Genomic DNA, 21,273 nt, shown 5'->3' on the forward strand with positions numbered 1-21,273 from the left:
CTTCCTCATGGCCTTGCAATCAAGTACTTATTCAATTCCCTTTTGAAGGTTGATCCAGCTCCCATTCAGGTAGTGCATTGCAGATCCTAACGACTCACACCACAAAAATAAAAAAACATTCACCTGAAGGAAGGAGCAGCGCTCCGAAAGCTAGTGACATCGAAACAAACCTGTTGGACTTTAACCTGGTGTTGTAAGACTTCTTACTGTTACCACAAAAATAATTCTCCTCGTGTCAGCCCTGGTTATTTTCCCAATTTTTAAAATGTTTTGTGTACCCAATTAATTTTTTCCAATTAATGGGCACTTTAGCGTGGCCAATCCACCTACCCTGCACATTTTGGATTGTGGGGGCGAAACCCACGCAAACAGGAGGCGAATGTGCAAACTCCACGCGGACAGTGACCCAGAGCCAGGATCAATCCTGGGACCTCAGCGTCGTGAGGCAGCAGTGCTAACCACTGCACCACCGTCCCGCCTTGGTTATTACCTTATATCTGTGACCTCTGGTTGCTGACGTTTCTGTTACTAAAAAGATTCTGTCCTTAATTACCCTATCTAAACCCTTTATTATTTTGAACACTTCTATCAAGCGTCCCCTTAACCGCGAAGGAAAACAATTCCAGTTCCTCCAGTCTATTTGTGTAACTGAGCCCTTTGTCCACGGTGCCACTCTGATAAGCTTCCTCTTTAGGATCATGTCAATCTTCCTAAATTGAGCCTCCAGAATTCATTACAATAGTTCAGCTGGAGCCTAACCTATGATTTATAAAGACCTGTAACTTATTGGTGTGCAAAGTCAGATTTGGGGGGTATCCCAAAGATGCGATGGGGAATTCCTCTCGGAAGTTCCTAACTTTCCCTGAACAATTGCTGGTAACCATCCAAAAAGCAACCTAAATCGCTAACTTCAGATGGTTCTTCCAACATTACGCTAATAGTTACTTTGAAAATGTTAGAAGAAATATAACCACTTCTAACTTCAGCATAAGTATTTTAAATACCCAGTCCGGTTTCCGCATTGGACCCCACCCCCTAACCCCCAGGGGACTCTGTCACCCCATCCTCGACAGAACAGCCCCACACAGTGTTCCCCACCCCAACCCTCACCCACATGGTATTCCCCACTCCCCACATTCGGCCTGATCTGGCTGAGCCCCCCCACCCGACCCGTCCCATCCCAACCCAACCTGACATGACCTAACGCATATGTCCGAACCCCCCACCTCCCAAATCTAATTCACTTACCTTAGACACTTACCTTCCCCCTGGCCTGTTATTTATTTATTTTTAGTACCTAATTAATTTTTTCCCCCCAAATTAAGGGGCAATTTACAGTGGCCAATCCACCTATCCTGTATATCTTTAGGTTGTGGGGGTGAGACCCACGCAGACACGGGAAGAATATGCAAACTCCACACGTACAGTGACCCGGGGCCGGGATCGAACCCTGGTCCTCGGTGCTGTGAGGCAGCAGTGCTAACCACTGCACCACCGTGCCGCCCACTGGCCTGTTATTTTCAATGGGACCTTTAAAGCACCTGCTTTACATCAGCTAATGCCATAAAAAGGGGGGCATGACTTCCTTTGCTGAAATTTTTTTGCACTCTGATGCTGGATCCAGAGACCTGCCTAGATCTAATTCAGCCTGTGTCTGGAAGGTAGGGCGAGGCAGGAACTGAAGAAATTTAGTGCAGGCAAATGAGTATGGAGTGGAAATCGACGTTGATTGCCACTCTGAGGAAGTTATGGTCCAAAGTCTTTGCATTATTTGTCACCGTCAGCAAAGCTTATTGGGGTAGAAATTGTTATGTATTTTGCTTGTTTCGTGACTGTAATTTGTCGATGCATTGTTTCCACTGACAAATTTGTGGGAACCACCAAATTCAAGGAACCTCTAAATATTGACAAGTGATCGGGCCTGCCGCATGATCTGATTGAATGATAAAATAGGCTTCGGAATTCAGTAACTACTCTTGTTCCGAATAGAGTTAAATCTTGGTTGGCTTGATTGTTTCTTAGTTTAGGTATTGAATTGTAATCATGTAGATGCTATCCAGAGTGATTTATATGGACTTGGTGGAATAAATGACCTATTCTGATTAAAGCTAATTGAATTGAAATGTTAATTCGGTTTCTCTTTCCGCAGATGCTGCCTAATCTGATGAGTGTCTCCAACATTTTTGGTTTTTATTACAGATTTCCAGCACACACAGTATTTTGCTTTTGTTTGCTTGTGGTCTTGATTGAAACAACTACCATGTAGCTTTGGGAATGTAGAATCAACTGACTTCAGTATAAATTAAGTGTGAGGTGGTACATTTTGTTTGACAGGATAAGGAGGCCCAATATATTCCTTGGAAAATGAGTGTCCAAATGTGTAATAATCCACAGGAGGCAGGGGTACCATCATGACCTCAGTATTTATTTGCAATAACTATATACAAGAGCCGCTCCAAACAGTGCTGCTAGCATTCCAGTCAACTTAAGACTGCTTCACAAAGCCTACACAGGTGCTTATATGGGCCCCCTCAATGAGCTATCATTGAGGGAGCTCATACTCCAATTGGCCAGCCAATAATGCCAATTGGAGGTCATTACAAAATGGAGTAGAAGAACACCAGGATCTGTGGGGACCGTTAGGCAGGTAACTGAAAGTAGTAATTATTAACCACATTTTTAAAAAAAATATATTTTATTAAAGTTTTCAAACACAATTTTTCCCCTTACAAATCAACAAAAACGGTAACGTGATAACTGATATATAACATTGTTTAAATAATATAGTAAACCAACCAAATAACACGAAGTAATGCTCCCCCACCACCTCTCCCCATCTAGAACACAAACAATTTACCCCCCCCCCCCTTCCCCCCCCCCCCCCCCCCCCCCCCCCGGGCTGCTGCTGCTGGCTATCTATCTTCCCCCTAACGTTCCGCTAGATAGTCGAGGAACGGTTGCCACCGCCTGGTGAACCCTTGAGCCGATCCTCTCAGCGCAAACTTCATCCGCTCCAGTTTTATGAACCCCGCCATATCATTTATCCAGGCCGGGGGGTTTCGCTTCCTTCCACATGAGTAAAATCCTACGCCGGGCTACTAGGGACGCAAAGGCCACAATATCGGCCTCTTTCGCCTCCTGCACTCCTGGCTCATCCGCTACCCCAAATATAGCTAACCCCCAGCTTGGCTTGACCCGGACCTTCACCACCTTCGAGATCACTCCAGCCACTCCCCTCCAATACCCCTCCAGTGCCGGACACGACCAAAATATATGTGTGTGGTTCGCCGGGCTTCCCCCGCACCTCCCGCATTTGTCCTCCACTCCGAAAAACCTGCTCAGCCTCGCTCCCGTTATGTGTGCTCTATGTAGCACCTTAAATTGGACCAGGCTAAGCCTGGCACACGAGGAGGAGGAATTTACCCTCCTTAGGGCATCAGCCCACAAACCCTCCTCAAACTCCTCCCCGGGCTCTTCTTCCCATTTCCCTTCAGTTCTTCTACCAGAGCTCCTCCCCTTCTTCTCTCATCTCCCGGTATATCTTGGACACTTCGCCCCCCCCCGACCCCCCCCCCCCCCCCCCCCCCCCCCTCGAAAAGCACCCTGTCCTGGATCCCTTGTGTCGGGAGCAGTGGAAATTCCCTCACCAGTTGTCTCGTGAACGCTCTCACCTGCATATACCTAAAGATATTTCCCAGGGGCAGCTCATACTTTTCCTCTAGCGCTCCCAAACTCGCAAACGTCCCATCTATAAATAAGTCTCCCACTCTCCTGAATCCTGCCCGGTGCCAGCTCTGGAACCCTCCGTCCAGCCTCCCTGGGGCAAACCTATGGTTGTTCCTGATCGGGGACCACACCGAGGCTCTCAGCACACCCCTCTGTCGCCTCCATTGCCCCCAGATACTTAATGTTGCCGCCACCACTGGGTTTGTGGTCAACTTTTTCGGGGAGAGCGGTAGTGGCGCCGTCACCAGTGCTTTTAAGCTTGTTCCTTTGCAGGACACCATCTCCAGCCTTTTCCACGCCGCCCCCTCTCCCTCTATCATCCATTTACGGATCATCGCCACGTTGGCGGCCCAGTAGTATTCGGCAACGCCAGTCCCCCTCTGTCTCTGCTACATTGTAGGAACCCCCTCCTTACCCTCGGGGCCCTCCCTGCCCACACGAAGCTCATGATGCTCCTATCTATTTTTTTTGAAAAAGGCCTTAGTAATCAATATAGGGAGACATTGGAACACAAATAGGAACCTCGTGAGGACCATCATCTTAATCGCCTGCACTCTGCCCGCCAGTGACAGCAGCTGCATGTCCCACCTTTTGAAATCTTCTTCCATTTGTTCCACCAGCCGAGTCAGATTGAGTCTGTGTAAGGTTCCCCAGCTCCTGGCTATCTGAATCCCCAGGTATCGGAAGTTTCTTTCCACTCTCCTTAGCGGCAGGCCATCTATCCCTCTACTCTGGTCCCCAGGGTGTATCACGAAAAGCTCACTCTTTCCCATGTTAAGCCTATATCCCGAGAAATCTCCAAACTCCCTCAATATCTGCATGACCTCTGTCATCCCCCCCCACTGGATCCGCCACATACAGCAGTAGGTCATCCGCGTAGAGTGACACTCGGTGTTCCTCTCCCCCTCTAACCATCCCCTCTCCATTTCCTGGAGTCTCTCAGCGCTATGGCCAGTGGTTCAATTGCCAGCGCGAACAGTAATGGGGACAGCGGGCATCCCTGTCTTGTTCCCCTGTGTAGTCAAAAATACTCCGACCTTTGCCGATTTGTGACTACACTTGCCATTGGGGCCACATAGAGGAGTTTAACCCAGCTGACAAGCCCCTCCCCGAACCCGAACCTCCTCAGCACCTCCCATAGATACTCCCACTCTACCCTATCAAATGCCTTCTCTGCATCCATTGCCGCCACTATCTCTGCGTCCCCCTCTGCTGGGGCATCATTATCACCCCCAATAGCCGTTGCACGTTGACATTCAATTGTCTCCCCTTTACGAACCCTGTCTAGTCTTCGTGCACAACACCCGGGACACAATCCTCTATCCTCATTGCCAGCACCTTTGCCAGCAACTTGGCGTCCACATTTAGGAGTGAGATAGGCCTATAGGACCCGCATTGCAGCGGGTCTTTACCTTGCTTCAAGATTAGTGATATCGTCGCCTCCGACATTGTCGGGGGTAGGGTCCCCCCTTCTCTGGCCTCGTTAAAGGTTCTTGCCAGCAGCGGGGCCAACAAGTCCACATATTTTCTATAAAATTCCACCGGGAACCCATCTGGTCCCGGGGCCTTCCCTGCCTGCATGTTCCCCAGCCCTTTGGTTACCTCGTCCACCCCAATTGGCGCCCCCAGGCCTTCCACCTCCTGCTCCTCCACCTTCGGGAACCTTAGTTGGTCCAGAAACTGCTGCATCCCCTCTTTTCCCTCCGGGGGTTGGGACCTATATAACCTCTCATTAAAGGTCTTAAACACCTCATTTATCTTCCCTGCTCTCCGCACCGTGGCTCCCGTTTCATCCCTAACTCCCCCTATCTCCCTCGCCGCTGTCCTCTTTCGAAGCTGGTGGGCCAACAGGCGACTCGCCTTTTCCCCATATTCATATCTCATCCCCTGTGCCTTCCTCCACTGTGCCTCTGCCCTCCCTGTGGTCAGCAGGTCGAACTCCGTCTGGAGTCGTCGCCTCTCCCTGTATAGTCCTTCATCCGGGGCCTCTGCATATTTTTTTATCTACACTCAGAATCTCCCGCAGTAATCTTTCCCTTTCTTTGGCCTCTGTTTTCCCCTTGTGAGCCCTGATGGAGATCAACTCTCCCCTGACCACCGCCTTCAGTGCTTCCCATACTACCCCCACTTGGACCTCCCCATCATCGTTGGCCTCCAGGTACCTTTCGATTCATCCCCGCACTCTTCCGCAGACTCCCTCATCCGCCAATAATCCCACATCCAGTCGCCAGAGTGGACGCTGCTCCCTCTCCTCTCCTAGTTCCAGATCCACCCAGTGTGGGGCATGGTCTGAAACAGCTATGGCTGAGTACTCCGTTCCTTCCACCCTCAAAATCAATGACCTTCCCAAAACGAAGAAATCTATCCGGGAGTATACCTTATGGACATGGGAGAAAAAGGAGAACTCTTTGGCCAGCGGCCTAGCAAATCGGGATCCACTCCCCCCATTTGCTCCATAAACCCCCGAAGCACCTTGGCCGCTGCCGGCCTTCTTCCGGTCCTAGACCTAGATCTATCTAACCCTGGGTCCGGCACGGTGTTAAAGTCCCCCCCCCCCATTTACCAGGCTTCCTACCTCCAGGTCCGGGATACGTCCCAGCATCCGCTTCATAAATCCCGCATCATCCCAATTCGGGGCATATACATTAACCAACACGGCCTCCATTCCCTGCAGTCAGCCACTCACCATCACATATTTGTCACCGATGTCCGCTACAATGTTCCTAGCCTCGAACGACACCCGTTTCCCCACCAATATGGCCACCCCTCTATTCTTTGCATCCAGCCCTGAGTGGAACACCTGTCCCACCCATCCTTTCCTTAACCTAACCTGGTCCGCCACCTTCAGGTGCGTCTCTTGGAGCATGGCCACGTCTGCCTTCAGTCCTTTTAAGTGCGCGAACACTCGGGCCCTCTTAATCGGCCCATTTAGGCCTCTCATGTTCCACGTGATCAGCCGGACTGGGGGGGCTGCCCGCCCCCCTCCCCTGTCGACTAGCCATCACCCTCTCTGGGCCAGTACCACGTCCCGGTTCCGCGTACCCACCCGTCCCCCAGGCGGCGCATTCCCGCCCCGACCACCTTTTCTTTTACCAGTTCCCTTTCAAACCAGCAACCCAGTTATCCCCCCCTCCCCCCCCCCCCCCCACCACCACCCCCCCCCACCGCTAGACCCCCATCTAGGATGGTTACTCCCCCCCATATTGCTTCCGAAAGTCAGCTGACTTCAACTGACCCCGGCTTCTCCCGCTCTCTCCTTGACCCCCCCGTGTGAGGAACTCCCATCCACCTTGCGCCTATCTTCCCGCCATCATCTTTCTGATGCGGGAAAGAGAAAAAGAAACCCCGCGCTCTCTAGAACCGTCCCGCCCCTCATGGCGCAGCTCCCCCTACCGCCCCACTCCTATTTCCCATCCCCCGCCTGTGTCTCTTCTTCCCCCCCCACTGGCGCCCTCATTTCTCAATGTCCCCCCCCTCCCCAATTTACATCTCTATATACATCAGCATTGTCGTTTCCCCTCCAAGATCAGTCTCTCAGTTCTGATCCAGTTTCTCGTTTTTAATGAAGGTCCATGCTTCTTCCGCCGTTTCGAAATAGTAATGCCTCTCCTGGTGCGTGACCCACAGTCACGCCAGCTGCAACATCCCGAACTTCACTTTCTTCTTGTGCAGCACGTCCTTGGCTCGATTGAAGCTCGCCCTCCTTCTCGCCACCTCCGCACTCCAATCCAGATACACTCGTATCACCGCATTCTCCCATCTACTACTTCGTACCTTCTTGGCCCATCTCAGAACCACCTCTCTGTCATTGAAGCGGTGAAATCGCACGATCATTGCCCTAGGTGGTTCTCCAGCCTTTGGTCTCCTCGCAGGGACCCGATGGGCCCCTTCCACTTCCAAATCGCTAAGCCCCGCCGTCAGCTCCTTCCACTCCCTCGGGGAGACCCAGGATCCGGAGGTTCTTTCTCCGTGATCTGTTTTCCAGGACTTCAATCCTTTCGGTGCACTTCTTATGGAGCGCCTCGTGCGTCTACATTTTGACCGCTAGGCCCAGGATCTCGTCCTCGTTGTCAGTTACCTTCTGCTCCACCACACGGAGCTCTATCTCCTGGGCCTTTTGTGTCTCTTTAAGCCCCTCAATTGCTTGTAGCATCGGGGCCAGCACCTCCTTTTTTAGCAGCTCCACACACCGTCTTAAGAATTCATCCTGGCCCGGTCCCCAGGTAGCCTGGGCTGCCTCCGCCGCCATCTTGCTCCTTTCTTCCTTCTGCCACTGCCCTCGAGGATTCTTCGATATCTGGCCACCGCCGCCGATATTTTTATTTTCCGCTGGGGGGACTCCCTGTTGCCTCACCCCACACCGGGTTTCGTCCCGAAAAAATTCCCCATTGGGGCTCTTAAAAGAGCCCGAAGGTCCGTTCGAGCTGGAGCCGCCGAAACGTGCGGCTTAGCTGGTCATCGCCGCAACCGGACAATTATTAACCACATTAAGGCCATTTTTTAAAAAAACAAATCACTGGGGTTAATTTCTAGAGGATCGAATTGAAAAGCAGAGACTTGTTAAACTGGTATAGAACTTTGGTTAGACCAAAGATGGAGTACAGAGAGCAGTTCTGGTTTCCATGTTATAAAAAGAATAGAGAGACACTGGGGAAGGTGTAAAAAATATTTACTTGTTGTAGCATAGAATGGTTGCAACATAGAAGGAGGCCAACTGGCCCGTTGTGGGCGTGCTGGCTCTTTGCAAAGAGCAACTCAGTGAGTCTCACTGCCCTGTAGCCCTGCAGTTCCTTTCTCTTTGGCTAATTATCCAATTCCCTTTTGAAAGCAATGACTGAAACTGCCTCCATCAGACTCTCAGGCAATGTATTCCAGATCCTTTCCACTTGCTAAGTTAAAAGGGGTTTTTTCTCCGGTCGCCTTTAGTTCTTTTGTCATTCACCTTAAATCAGTGTCCTCTGGTTCTCAATCCTTTCGCCAATGGGAACAGTTTCTCCCTACCTACTCATGATTTTGAAAACTTCTATTAAACCCTCTCTCAAACCTCTCTTCTCCACGTTTTCCGCATAACTGAAGTTCCTCATCACGATAAACATTCTCACTGCACCATCTCTATTGCCTTTGCACCCTTCCTAAAGTGCGTTGCTCCAAATTGGACACAATATTCCAGTATAGACCGAACCTGTGTTTTATAAAAGTTCACCATAACCTCTTTGCTTTTGTGCTCTCTGCCTCTGTTCATAAAGCCAGATGACAAAACTATGGGTTCAATCCAATGGCCTCAGGGTGGCCGAAAAACAGCTTACCGCAGCGCACCGTGGCCAATAAAATCCAGGAGTTCCCGCTCCTACCCCCGGGATCTACCTGGCTCACAACTCCTCGCGAGATTCTACGCGATCTTGCGAGATGTTGTGATGTAAATCCCACCCATTGTGGGCATGATCATTTTTGGCAAGTCTCCATATTTGAGCGAGACAGCTAGTCTCACTCTAATGTGTAGATTCCCGAAGTACCTGAGACTTTGAGATTCATCCCATTCACCTCAGAGACCTCGGACAAGTGCTGTTTGGTACTGGTCTCCACAAAGGGGGAGCAGATGGAATGTCAATCGTGGTGGTTTCCCAGGGGATCGGAGGCACCCCCAGCTGCATTTTCCTTGGGTAGGGTGATGCCCTGGCAATGCCACCTGGGAGCCACCCTGGCACTGTCAATGTTCCCAGGAGGCATTACCAGCTGGCATACGCACTGCCAGGGTGGCATTGCCAAGTTGGCATTTTCTGCATGCATGCGATTGGGCCAGGGCGCCTTGCATGGTTGTTGGAGCAAGTGGAGCTCCCCAGTGTACAAAACGGGCTATGTGCGGCCTTCGCCACATGTTCCCGCTGAGACCCCTTATATAATGCAAATCGCTGCGAGCGCAGGGAAACATGTGGCTAAACGCTGTTGCTAACTTTTGGTTGGTTCAATTGGCTATTTTATAACCTTTGCTCTCGAGTCGCCAGGCTCGGGACTTGGCCAACCCAGGTGGCTACACTCCATCCTTGTGATCCTAACGCGAAGCGTGAAGTATCACATAACTGCGTTGTTTTTCATTCCCTGACCCGGCGAGCGCTCTTCTATAGCCTCTACATTGACCATAACTATGCAAAAAAATTTTAACTGACAATTCTGAGGGGCGCTATGTCAAACAGGGACATGCATTACAAAACAAGAAAATCGGAACCTCTAACTACCCTTAATAAACTACACTCACTCAAACATTTCATCACACTAACTTCCTGAATCATACAAACAAAATCATAGCAGTATTATAGACATTTTCTGGCTTGGCAGTCAAGCTCAGAATTGTACAATTGCTCATGAACATTTCTTTATTTACAACAAATCGCAAACAAATGCTCTTTATTATAGATCGTGGGGGTCTGGTCATATCCAAAAATAGGGGATCTTATCCTATATACCGGGGTGCGAGCGCGGCCGGCTCTCCTTCTCCATTTCCTCAGACGAATAGTCTGCACGATGCAGCAGAGTATTGCCAATACCAATAGGGATTCTATCAAGTAGGACAGGGAGTACCAGGTTATAAACCTGTCACACCAAGATGGTGTGGTGTCGCTTGTGACTGGGCTCTGGGTACTGTGGGGAAGTGAATAATTAACGGCTGCGGGGTTGAGGTCAGGGGGTTTGTGTTCGCGCGCAACCAAATGTCCATTATGGTTATGAGCCATGCGGAGGATGGCCTCATGGTTCTTCTTCTTTCACTCTTTTCTTCTCTTCTCTGGTCCTGGAGCTTCTGGAGTTCTGTGGGATCAAGCATAGTGTCTGTTACTATCGTGGTTTAATATCTCGTATGATAGCCTATCTGTCCTTTAGTGCCAATTACTCCCTTTATAATTGGTCACTATGTGTGACTCCCTCATTTTTTTTCAAAAACTGAATTACAGGACAAGACACACTTACAAATACTGAACCAGTGCGAGCCGTCTCGCAGACTGTGCAATTTACCATCCAAATGTTTGAGGATGTAAATAGCAGAGGGTTGGCAACCTAAGGGTTACCTGAAAACAAAACAAAGCTTTTTGAACAAAACGTGCCGAAATTAGGTGTGTATGGGCCGCGACGGGTAAGAGTTGGATGGAGTCCCCGGGTAGGACGGCGACAAATGCCGTGTGTGCCCTACCCGAGTGTAGCTGACCAGAGGGGGGTTCCCAAGCAGGGCGGGTCCCAATGCCGTTTCTTCACTGCCTGAGCAACCGACAAGAACGGGCAAGAAATGTAGTCATCGTGGGGGGTTGCCATATTGGTTCTACCTTCGAACCAGAAGGGCAGTTACGAACGAGGGTCTGTGTTTCAGTCGACAGACGAGTTCCTCTGAACTGGCATCTGGGACATTAACAAGTCTCTGCGGACAAACTAGTTCCGCTGAACTAGCGTCTGGCCAAACTAGTTTCTCTGACTGCCAGTGGGCGTCAGAAGGGTGGTGTCGTGGGGCCGTGGAAAAATAAATTCCGGTCTAACATACAACATTTAACAGTACAAGTACAAACAACATCAAATATGCTGCAGGTTCCATCAGAAAGGACACCGTTTTCTCCCAAGCGGTTCCTTTTAAAACATCATCTGGACACCTCCGTTATCAGTTGCGAGTAGGGTGGCAAAGGGGTTCTCGTTTTGGGAGTCAGACTCAAGGTCGTCATCTTCTCCCGGATGCCAAACTCTCGAGTGTATCAGGGCTGATAGGGCTGCATGGTGTGATTTTTGGATCGCTCTCGTCGTTCCAGACAGGTCTGTACAAATTATCTCGGTGCCAAAAGGTGGTGTCTAGTTCTGTGGGGACGGAATCGGGGTCGTCATTGTTGGTCGGTGGTGGGGTTTGTTTTGGAAAGTGATCATGAAGGGATCACTCGAATCGTGGTCAGATTCGGTGGGTGTCGGTCCTGTTGCATGGGGATAGTAGGGAGGCGTGCTGTGGCTATTGTCTGAGTCACAGTCTCTGTCGCTGCTGCTGCAGTCTGTGGGCGTTCCGGGGCGGAGTGTATATTTTGGGGGTGGAGTCGAGGTTGAGTCCGTGGCTGGGCAGGACGTGTTGGGGGAGGGTAGGGTTACGTTGGCTGTGGGCGGGGCATGGTCTGACAGGAATGTGCTGGGGTTGTATACGGAGAGCATGACTTGCTGTCCTATCCTGAACTCAGTCGCATGCACTGTCTTATCAAAACAGGTCTTGCTCTGTTTCCTTCTTGTGCCTAATTTCACTGTGGCTGCTAGCTGAGCTGTTTTAACATTCTCCACTAATTGTTCTACTGCTTTCTCGTGTGTGAGGACTGTCACTTCGGGGCTGGTCAAATCTAATCCTAATAAAAATTCTGTGCCTTTCATGGGGCGTCCGGTCATGAGGGTGTGTGGGGTGTAACCTGTGGATGTTGAAACTGTATTTCGCAAAAACAGCACAAATGGGAGGACTGAGTCCCAAGTGGTGTTGTTTTGCTGGACCATTTTTCTGAGGGTGGATTTTAGGGTCCGATTCATGCGCTCCACGATACCACTCGACTGGGGGGTGTATGCAATGTGGAATTTTTGGGTAATGCCAAATATCGTGAGGACGTTCTGCATGACACGTCTCGTAAAATGGGAACCTTGGTCGGATTCAATGCTGCGGGGGAGTCCCCATCTCGTAAAGATGTGGTGGGTTAAAATCTTGGCTGTGGTCTTTGCCGTGTTAGTTCTGGATGGGAATGCTTCCACCCATTTTGTAAACGTGTCTATCACCACGAGTACATATTTATAACCATTCCTGCAAGGGGGCAATGGTCCTATAAAATCAATCTGGAGGTTAGTCCAGGGGCCACTAACGGGTCAGGTGTGACTGAGTTGAGCCTTTTTGGCGTATCTGTCCGGGTTGTTCTGGGCACAGATAAGGCAATTCTCAATGTAGTGAGTTACATCGTCTTTTAAACGCGGCCACCAACAGAGCTGCCTGAGGTGGGCTGTAGTGGGATCGATTCCCTGATGTCCATGACTGTCATGGAACAAACAAATCAGTTGGTTCCTGTCCTGGTCAGGAACCACATAAAGGGTGTCCTTTAACACCACACCGTCATGTGTGGTCAGAGCATTTTAAAATCTGTCATAGGGAACTGGATAGTTTCCTTTCAAAATCTCCCTGAGATTGCTGTCCTGCTTCTGGGCCTGCACTGAATCCTCAATATTAGTCTGCGAGACCTGAACTGCATTCACTGGTGCGCTTTCGGGGGGTGTCCAAAAATATCCGTGCCTGGAACCTGCTTTAGCCAGTGTGTCGGCTTTTACATTTCCAGGGGGGGAGGAACGATGGTGACTTCGAACTTTGACTATCCCAAAAGTCCTGTTCTGTGCTCTCTCTAAAATGTGACGGAGCAATGGGGCTGAAGGGAGGGGTTTTCCGTCTGCGGAAACAAATCCTCTTGCTTTCCACAGGGGTAGGAATTCCGTAAGGCTGTTGCAGACATAGAGGCTGTCCGAATATATGTCTGCTGGGCTGGGGAAGGAATCTGGGTGTTCCACTATGTATGCGATGGCCGCAAGTTCTGCTCCCTGCGCGCCTAAGTCTCCTGGAAGTTTTATTGCTATTTCTTCTAGGGCGCGTCCTCGACGTAAATACCACATCCTGTTATGAGCTTCCCTTCTAATATTGTGGAAGATCCATCCACATATATCCTTATGAGGTCGCACGTGTCTGTGTGCTTGGGGCTCTGGGTTGAACTACCTATCTTTCTGGGGGGGTGTTTTCGCAATAAAGGTGCCTGTGTTGTGGTGTGGAGAGATAATTTCACATTCATGGGGGGCTCCGGGGTACTGTAGGTTGTTGGCTAAAAGGGTGTGGGTCTTTGTCCTTTTAACAGTGGTGTCCCGTCCCTGCAAAAGAAGGGTCCATCTGGCTGCTCTTATCTGACTAACTGTACCGTCCTTGAGTTGTCCGTCCAGTAAAAGTTGGGTGGAGGTGTGTTCTGTGAGGATTGTGATGGGGTTTAGTCCAGTAATGTACGGAAAATACTGTACTGCCCAGAATACTGCGAGCCGGTGCCTTTCACAGGCTGAAAATCCCTGCTCCACAGCATCTAAAACTCTGGAGGCATAAGCCACGGGCCTTAACTGTTCGTGCCGTTCCTGAAGGAGCACGGCCGAAAGGGTGCGGTCTGTGCTTGCTACCTCTATCGCATAGGGGGAAAGCGGGTCTGGAACTTGTAGTGCGGGGGCTGCTATGAGTGCTCTTTTCAACGCATCCACAGCATCCGTATGCTGCGGAAGCCATTCCCAGGGGGCTCCTTTCTTTAGGAGGTCTGAGAGGGGTGCTGCCTTGCTGGCGAAACCGTCAATGTGGTTTTGGCAGTAGCCAACCAGTCCGAAAAATGACCGGAGGGCTGAAATGTTCTGGGGAAGGGGCAATTTAGCAATCGAGTCAATCCTTTTATGCTCGATCTTGCGTTTACCATGTGTGATAATTGTACCCAAATATATCGCCTTATTTTCCAGAATCTGGGCCTTTTTGGGGTTAACTTTACATCCAATTGCTTGTAGGAGTTCCAGGAGTTCGGACAGAAGCTCGACGTGCTCTTTCTTGGTGTCTGTCTGCAGTAGTATGTCGTCTACGTACTGGGCCAGACATTCGGGGCGAGAAAATTTGGCTAAACCATTTGCCAGCTGTCGGTGGAAAATGGAGGGGGAGTTGTGGAACCCTTTGGAAGGCATGTCCACATGTACTGTTGATTTTTAAAGGTGAAGGAAAATTTGTACTGGCACGCCTTTGCCAATGGAATGGACCAAAATCCGTTCCTGATATCCAAAACCGTAAAGTATCGGGAATTGAGTCCCTGCTTGAGCATGGTCTCGGGACTTGTGGCTACTGTGGGGGCTGCTGCGGGGGTGACTTTGTTGAGTTCCCGGTAATCGATGGTCAGTCGCCATGATCCATTGGGCTTTCTCACTGGCCAAATCGGGGCATTATTAGTGGAGGCTACTAATCTAAGTACGCCCTGCTCTAATAAGCTGTCGATAACTTTTGCGATTTCTCTCTCTGCCTCTTGGGGAAATCCATACTACTTTTGGGGTCTAGGGTCAGGTCCTGTGATTTGTACTGAACCAGTCATCTGGCCACAGTCATGTTTGTGGGTCGCGAATGCTGTCCTGTTCTTTTGTAACACTGCCCTAACCTGCTTGACCGTGCTAATTGTCATCGGGTTAAACCAGAATTCGCCTACTGCGCTAATTTTGTTGGCGTATTCACCTATTGTGAGCGTTGCGGGGGCTCTTGTGGATTTTGCCATTTTCCAGACACACTGGTTGACTGGATCGAAGGACAGGTTGTGGGAATTCATAAAGTCTATGCCCAAAATGTGTTCTGCTGTGTGGGGCAGGTCGACTAAGACTACGGGGTGCTTGGTAGTGATGTTGCCGATTTGAATGGGTGCAGGGGCTGTGATGTGTCCCTGCTGTGAGTGGCCTGTAAAGCCGCTGAGGGTGATGGTGGCTGTAGTGGGCCACGTGTCCTTTTGGAACATGGTGGAGGAATTTATTGTGGTGCGGGACCCTCCTGTGTCCCAGAGAAACTCGATGGGCTCACCCCGTATTTTTGCTGCAACTACCGGTCGTCCGGACCTATCCCAAAGGGTGTCGCAGACCCAACTGGGGGAGCCTGAACACCGTCAGTCCGTTCCGTTCAGGTCCATCTGATCTGAACGGGTGCTCACACTATGTATGGGCTCTGTCTTATTCTTACTTAAAGTGGCCGTCTGCTGGGCTCTCTGTGGCTTTCGTGGGGCATTGCACTCTCTTGCAAAGTGTCCCAACTGTCCACAGTTGTAACACTCCTGTGACTTTTGTGGGGGGCTGTTCTTGCCTTCATTTACCCATGCGGGGTTCTGGTGTGTTTTAACTGCTTGTATGTCTGCTTCTGCCTGCTTTTCTTCGGGTTTTATAACTGTGGGTTTGTTTTGTACAGACTGCTCCCAGGCGCGGGACAATCTTTTTACGACCCATTTCTCATTATGAGCCTCCTCTGAGGGATCATAATTCGCGCAAGCTTTCTGTCCTGTTTCTGTGGCATGGATTGGATTGGATTGGATTTGTTTATTGTCATGTGTACCGAGGGATAAGGGTGCGGGTCCATTTGGCCATGTTGTCTGGGGACAAATGGGCGCGGTCTAAGGCTCCAAAAACTGCTGCAAAGTGGATCCACAGGCATCCAGCAAACGCTGTGGGGTGCTCGGTTTTCTTTTGCCTGCATTTATTGAGGCCATCTACGGGGTCACCCCGGTATACCCGGGGGCAGCACGGTAGCCTTGTGGATAGCACAATTGCTTCACAGCTCCAGGGTCCCAGGTTCGATTCCGGCTTGGGTCACTGTCTGTGCGGAGTCTGCACATCCTCCCCGTGTGTGCGTGGGTTTCCTCCGGGTGCTCCGGTTTCCTCCCACAGTCCAAAGATGTGCAGGTTAGGTGGATTGGCCATGATAAATTGCCCTTAGTGTTGGGTGGGGTTACTGGGTTATGGGGATAGGGTGGCGGTGTTGACCTTGGGTAGGGTGCTCTTTCCAAGAGCCGGTGCAGACTCGATGGGCCGAATGGCCTCCTTCTGCACTGTAACTTCTATGATAATCTATGATACCCGATCGCGTCTAGGACCGCAGTATGCATTTCTGCAAAGGTGCCTCCTCCTACATTCTGTGGGTCGGGAAGGGCTGCTACGACCGAAGGGTCTAAACTCAAAACTGTGAGCTTCACGTGCTCTCGCTCATCCAGGCCGTACATGGTCACCTGCTGCTTTATTCTGGCAAAGAAGTGGTGGGGGTCTGAGGTGGGGAGGAACAGTTTGATTTTCTCGCACACGTCCCGTAATTGGGTCACTGTTAAGGGGGTGGTGTACAGAAATTCCGTGTCGTCCGATGTGGCTGTGCGGTGATTGGTTACAGGGTTCATTGGAGCCTGAACTATCTGTTCTGTGGGGGGTTGGGGCGCTTTTCTCTTTTGGGGCTTTCCCTGCGCACATGTTCCCTGAACATATCTCTGCGCTGTCTCATTCAACTCTTCCCAATCAGGGCCGTCTTTCTCATCTAATTTGCTTCAAAGATTTCCTGGAATCCTTTTTGAACTTAAAGCAGAGATTGCAGCTCTGCAATCTGCTTCCAGGACTTTGCGTGGTCTAGTGAGCTTTGTCTTTGCTCCGTGGTGGCAGCATGGAGTGCTCTTAACGCTGCCTTCAGGTCACTACACTGCCTCTGCAATGCCTCTACCTGCTTCTCGGGTTCTTCTCGTACCAGGACTGCACGTTGCGTGTCCTGATAGGCCTTTTCATACTGGGACAGGAAGCTGCTTAAGTGCGCCAGACAAGACTGATGTGCCCCCTTGGCATCGTTCACCTCTCCGTCTTTTGCTGCCAACTTCCTCCTTAACTCTAAGTTCTCTTTCTACCTCACTGACGTCGACCTTGCTCATTCGATGTATGCCTTCTATCTCTTTCCGGAGCGTCCTAACGACCTCCTCTGTGCCTCGCAACTGTGCCAAGCAGGCCACGATTGCTATCAGCTTGCGAGCTTTTCCTAAGCTCTTCTTGTGAATCTCGCTGAGGTTCTCCCAGCAAGTATGCGCTATACTCCCAGGACCTGTTTCCTCATTGCTACAGAATTCGCTCCAAAGGGGCCATCCTTTCCCTTTGAGGTACTTTCTGATTTCTTCTTCCCATACGGGACATTGTCCTACTCTACTGCTGCTGATCGCTGTGACCGCAAATTCTTCTGGGTTCATGAGGCGTTGCATTGCCTGCATTGCCATCTTTCTTATCTGAATGCTTCTTTTAAATTTGGAACAGGAGGACTAAGGCGGTGCTGTAATTACGGGTACGGCTTTCGCTAATTTCCGAAATACAAACTCCCGACAGTTTTGTCGCAACAAAAAGATCTATCAGTATTACCTTATGGCCCTGTTAGTTACGCATGCATTTAACACACTTCCGAATTATGAGGATTGATCAGAACTGCTTGAACACTTGTGGTTTTCTGTTCCCAATTGGATCTCTAATTCAAATTTTTGGGTTCTCCCGGAGTGGTTAAGCCACTTCAAGTTCGAGTCGCCAGTAATATGTTGCTAACTTTTGGTTGGTTCAATTGGCTCTGTTTTATAACCTTTGCTCTCGAGTCACCAGTTATCTTTATGATACCGCCACGAGGTTCAAGTTCAAGTAATGATCAATAACTCAATACACCAATTAGTAAGATTCAAATCAAAGCACATTTTCTATACACAGTAATCGCTACTCATGCATAAATTCTACTTCTGAGCTACTTCTACAACTAACAGGCCTACACTTAGCTTCGAACTGGCCCACCAGGTCAGGGGAACAAATGGCCTTTCGTTCGGGTTCTGAGTCTGCGGGATTCAAAGTTGGTACGGATTGGTAGCTAGGAGCGCCTATCTCGTAGCGAGCGTTGACTTAAGACTTACTGGATATCGGCGGCAGCTGCACCGGTCACTGTCAAGGGTTGGTTCGCGTTGCTGAGTGACCCGGCCAAGAAGAACGATTTGAACTTGGGGGCTTAACTTTATAGTCCCCAGGGGTTTCTCGCCTTTCGGGGTGGACCCTGTACCTGGTTCTAGGTGATTGGACTTTGTTCCAATCGCTTAGTTCAATTTCTCCAATACTGGAGCGGTTCCCTGATCAATGGGCCGTCTTGAGGTGTCCGTTAACCTCTTTTGTGTTGGCTCCTGCTGGCGCTGAGGAGTCTGGCTTGGCTTTGTTTATCCCAAATGTTGCGATTGTTCCCGGGGATTGCTTATTAGTATGTAGATGGCTGCTACATTATTATGCAGATGGCTGCTTGTATCGATGCTGTCTGGGCTTTTGCAGAGTTTAATACACAGTAACTTGCACCTGCTAGTTTCTGCCTGTGTTGGCTGAATTTCCCTTCAGCCTTTGCTGTTCTCCATTTTAAATCGGGACTTGGCCAACCCAGGTGGCTACACTGCGCTCACTATGGAACTTTGTTCCCAATTAGGTGAATCGTGCACTATTCGTATAAGAAAAAATTGAACAGGATGGAACTCTTTTCTCTAGAAACGAGTGGCCAGGGAGCGAGGGGGGGGTGGAGTGAGTGACCTAATGAACGTCTTCGGGATTATGAAAGTCTTGATGGGATCAATGTAGAAATGTGTCCACTTGTTGTTGGGACCAGAACTAGGGGCCTTAAATGGACGGTACTCAGTAATAAATCCAATAGCCAATTCAGGGGAAGCACCTTTTCAAAGAATGAAACATGCAACACAGCAAGTAGTTGAGACGGAAGCTTGGATGCATTGCAAAGGAAATCTAGATGTGTGCAAGAAGGAAAAAGGAATATAAATTTATTTTGATGGGGTTAGATGAAGAGGTTGATATGGAGTATAAGCACAGCTGGGTCCTCTGAAGTAAATACATTTAGAATCACGGTTGGGGGTGGCATTTGTGGTCTGCAGGTCACAGCGACAGGGAGGAGCAAGATCAGAAAAAACAAAGATGCAGAATTTTCAAATAAGGTGATGCCAGACTAGACATCAGTGTAGGTCAGTGAACATGTGAATGATGGTGTAATGGGACTTGGTGAAATTTCAGATGGGGCAGCAGTTTGGGCGAACTCAGGTTTATGGAGGATGGAGATGGGAATCCGGGAATGCATAGGAATAGTCAAGTTTAGGGGAAACCAAAATGTGGATGAGTGTTTCAGCAGCAGGTGAGCAGAGGCAGGAAGCTAGAAAATGAAATAAATAGCTGTATTTACCCCTCGGGAACTATCAAAGGACTAATTGAAGTGCAGTGCAGTTGTAATGTAGGAAACAAAGCATGCAGCGTACAACAACAAATCAGTTGGTGGGAATCAGGGAATGCAACATTCATATAGGGGCGGCACGTAGCATAGTGGTTAGCACTGTTGTTTCACAGCTCCAGGTCCCAGGTTCGATTCCCGGCTTGGGTTACTGTCTGTGCGGAGTCTGCACGTTCTCCCCGTGTCTGCGTGGGTTTCCTCCGGATGCTCCAGTTTCCTCCCACAGTCCAAAGATGTGCAAGTTAGGTGGATTGGCCATGCTAAATTGCCCTTAGTGTTCAAAGGGGTTAGGTGGGGTGACTGGGATAGGGTGGAGGCGTGGGTTTAGGTAGGGTGCTCTTTCCGAAAGCCGGTGCAGACTCGGTGGGCCGAATAGCCTCTTTCTGCACTGTAGATTCTATCACATAGCTGTTTGCCTCTGGCGGGTGTAATTGGAGTGAACGTTGGAGACTGCAGTCCCATTAAATGGATTATTCTACTAGTTTATGCAGGATAATATGTTGACGCGCTTTGCAAGTTATCGTGTTAGTGCATGAATGCTTTGTACAGTGGCGGGGTATGCCAGGAATGAGCGAGGCATGTCAGCACCGAGGTCCCGCTGGCCACTTCCGAGTCTGTTGGGCGCCGCGCTGCCGGGGCGTTCGGCAAAGATCGTTGAATTCCGGCCACCTCCGTGTTCTGGGCGAACGAGCTGCGCTGTCCCCATGTCCAAGGGAAGGGGTGGAGCGGCGCGCCTGCGCGCCGCCGGCTCGCGCGGGCTGCGAATGGTGCAGTGAGTGAAGTTCCTGGGGAAGGAAGTGAGAGCGCAAGAGGCGCCGCCCGCGCGCCTGGAGGAAGTGAGCGCTCGCGCGAGAGAGTGAGTGAGGCAGCTCGAGCCGGCAGCACCAAGTCCAACAGTCACTTAGAGAGGGAGGGAACCGGGAAAGATGCCGCGAGTTGTCCCCGATCAGAGGAGCAAGTTCGAGAACGAGGAGTTCTTCCGCAAACTTAGCCGGGAGTGCGAGGTGAGGAGCGGCGCTGGGCTGGAGCGGACCAGGGCTGGGGAGTGCGGTGCGCGGGGAAAGTTTGCCTGAGTTGCCGCTCGGGTGAGGAGGGGGAGGGAGGAGAGGCCGGAGTTGGAGCCGGGCTCGGTGGTGGGGGGGAAGAGACACATGGCCACCCACTGGCACTGAGGTTGAACCTGCCCGCCCGCTCTGGGGAGAAGGGTGGGGAGGCTTCCCGGGCGCCCACTCACCATTCGCAGGCGACCGTTGTAACTTTTTTCCTCCTCATTTCTCCCCCCCCCCCCCCCCCCCCAGATTAAATACACAGGTTTCCGCGACCGGCCGCACGACGAGAGACAGATGCGGTTTCAGAACGCGTGCAGGGACGGCAGGTCTGAGATTGTGAGTACTAAACTAACATTCATCCTCACTTGGTTATGGGCACCAACAAAACATCGACTGTAGCTGACATCAAGTGACTTGGCGAGGAGCGGCATCCGCAAAACTGCGCCAGAGTCAGGCAGGCTGGCCGGCGGGGCTCTTACATTGTCCCTATACATGGAAACGGGGAAAGTAGTGAACACTAGTGCGGGTCGCCAATGTGTAGAGGAGGAGAAAGGCAGGGTCCACGAACAGTTTGGGTGGCATCCTCCACCAGGATGCTAGTGGAGTTGGTAGCCTATTTTTTTTTTCCTTTTTGGATGCTGCATGTTTGCAGCATTTAACGTTTATATTTCA

At 50.4% G+C, this 21,273-nt stretch overlaps 1 protein-coding gene across 4 annotated transcripts in view; it reads left to right on the forward strand.

Annotated features, from left to right (window-relative positions):
* The first annotated feature begins 20,327 nt into the window (after positions 1–20,327).
* cbfb (core-binding factor subunit beta) overlaps positions 20,328–21,273 on the forward strand; it is a 151,948-nt gene continuing 151,002 nt past the window's right edge. Inside the window, exons 1-2 of one of the 4 annotated variants that reach the window (XM_072518468.1) lie at positions 20,328–20,556; positions 20,851–20,937. In XM_072518468.1, the coding sequence (XP_072374569.1) occupies positions 20,479–20,556; positions 20,851–20,937 (165 nt within the window). In that variant the 5' untranslated portion in view covers positions 20,328–20,478. The remainder of the gene's footprint in view (positions 20,557–20,850; positions 20,938–21,273) is intronic. The other 3 variants (XM_072518467.1, XM_072518470.1, XM_072518469.1) reach the window with 3 other exon arrangements.

Source organism: Scyliorhinus torazame, chromosome 10 (genome assembly GCF_047496885.1).
Source record: "Scyliorhinus torazame isolate Kashiwa2021f chromosome 10, sScyTor2.1, whole genome shotgun sequence".
NCBI lineage: Eukaryota > Metazoa > Chordata > Chondrichthyes > Carcharhiniformes > Scyliorhinidae > Scyliorhinus > Scyliorhinus torazame.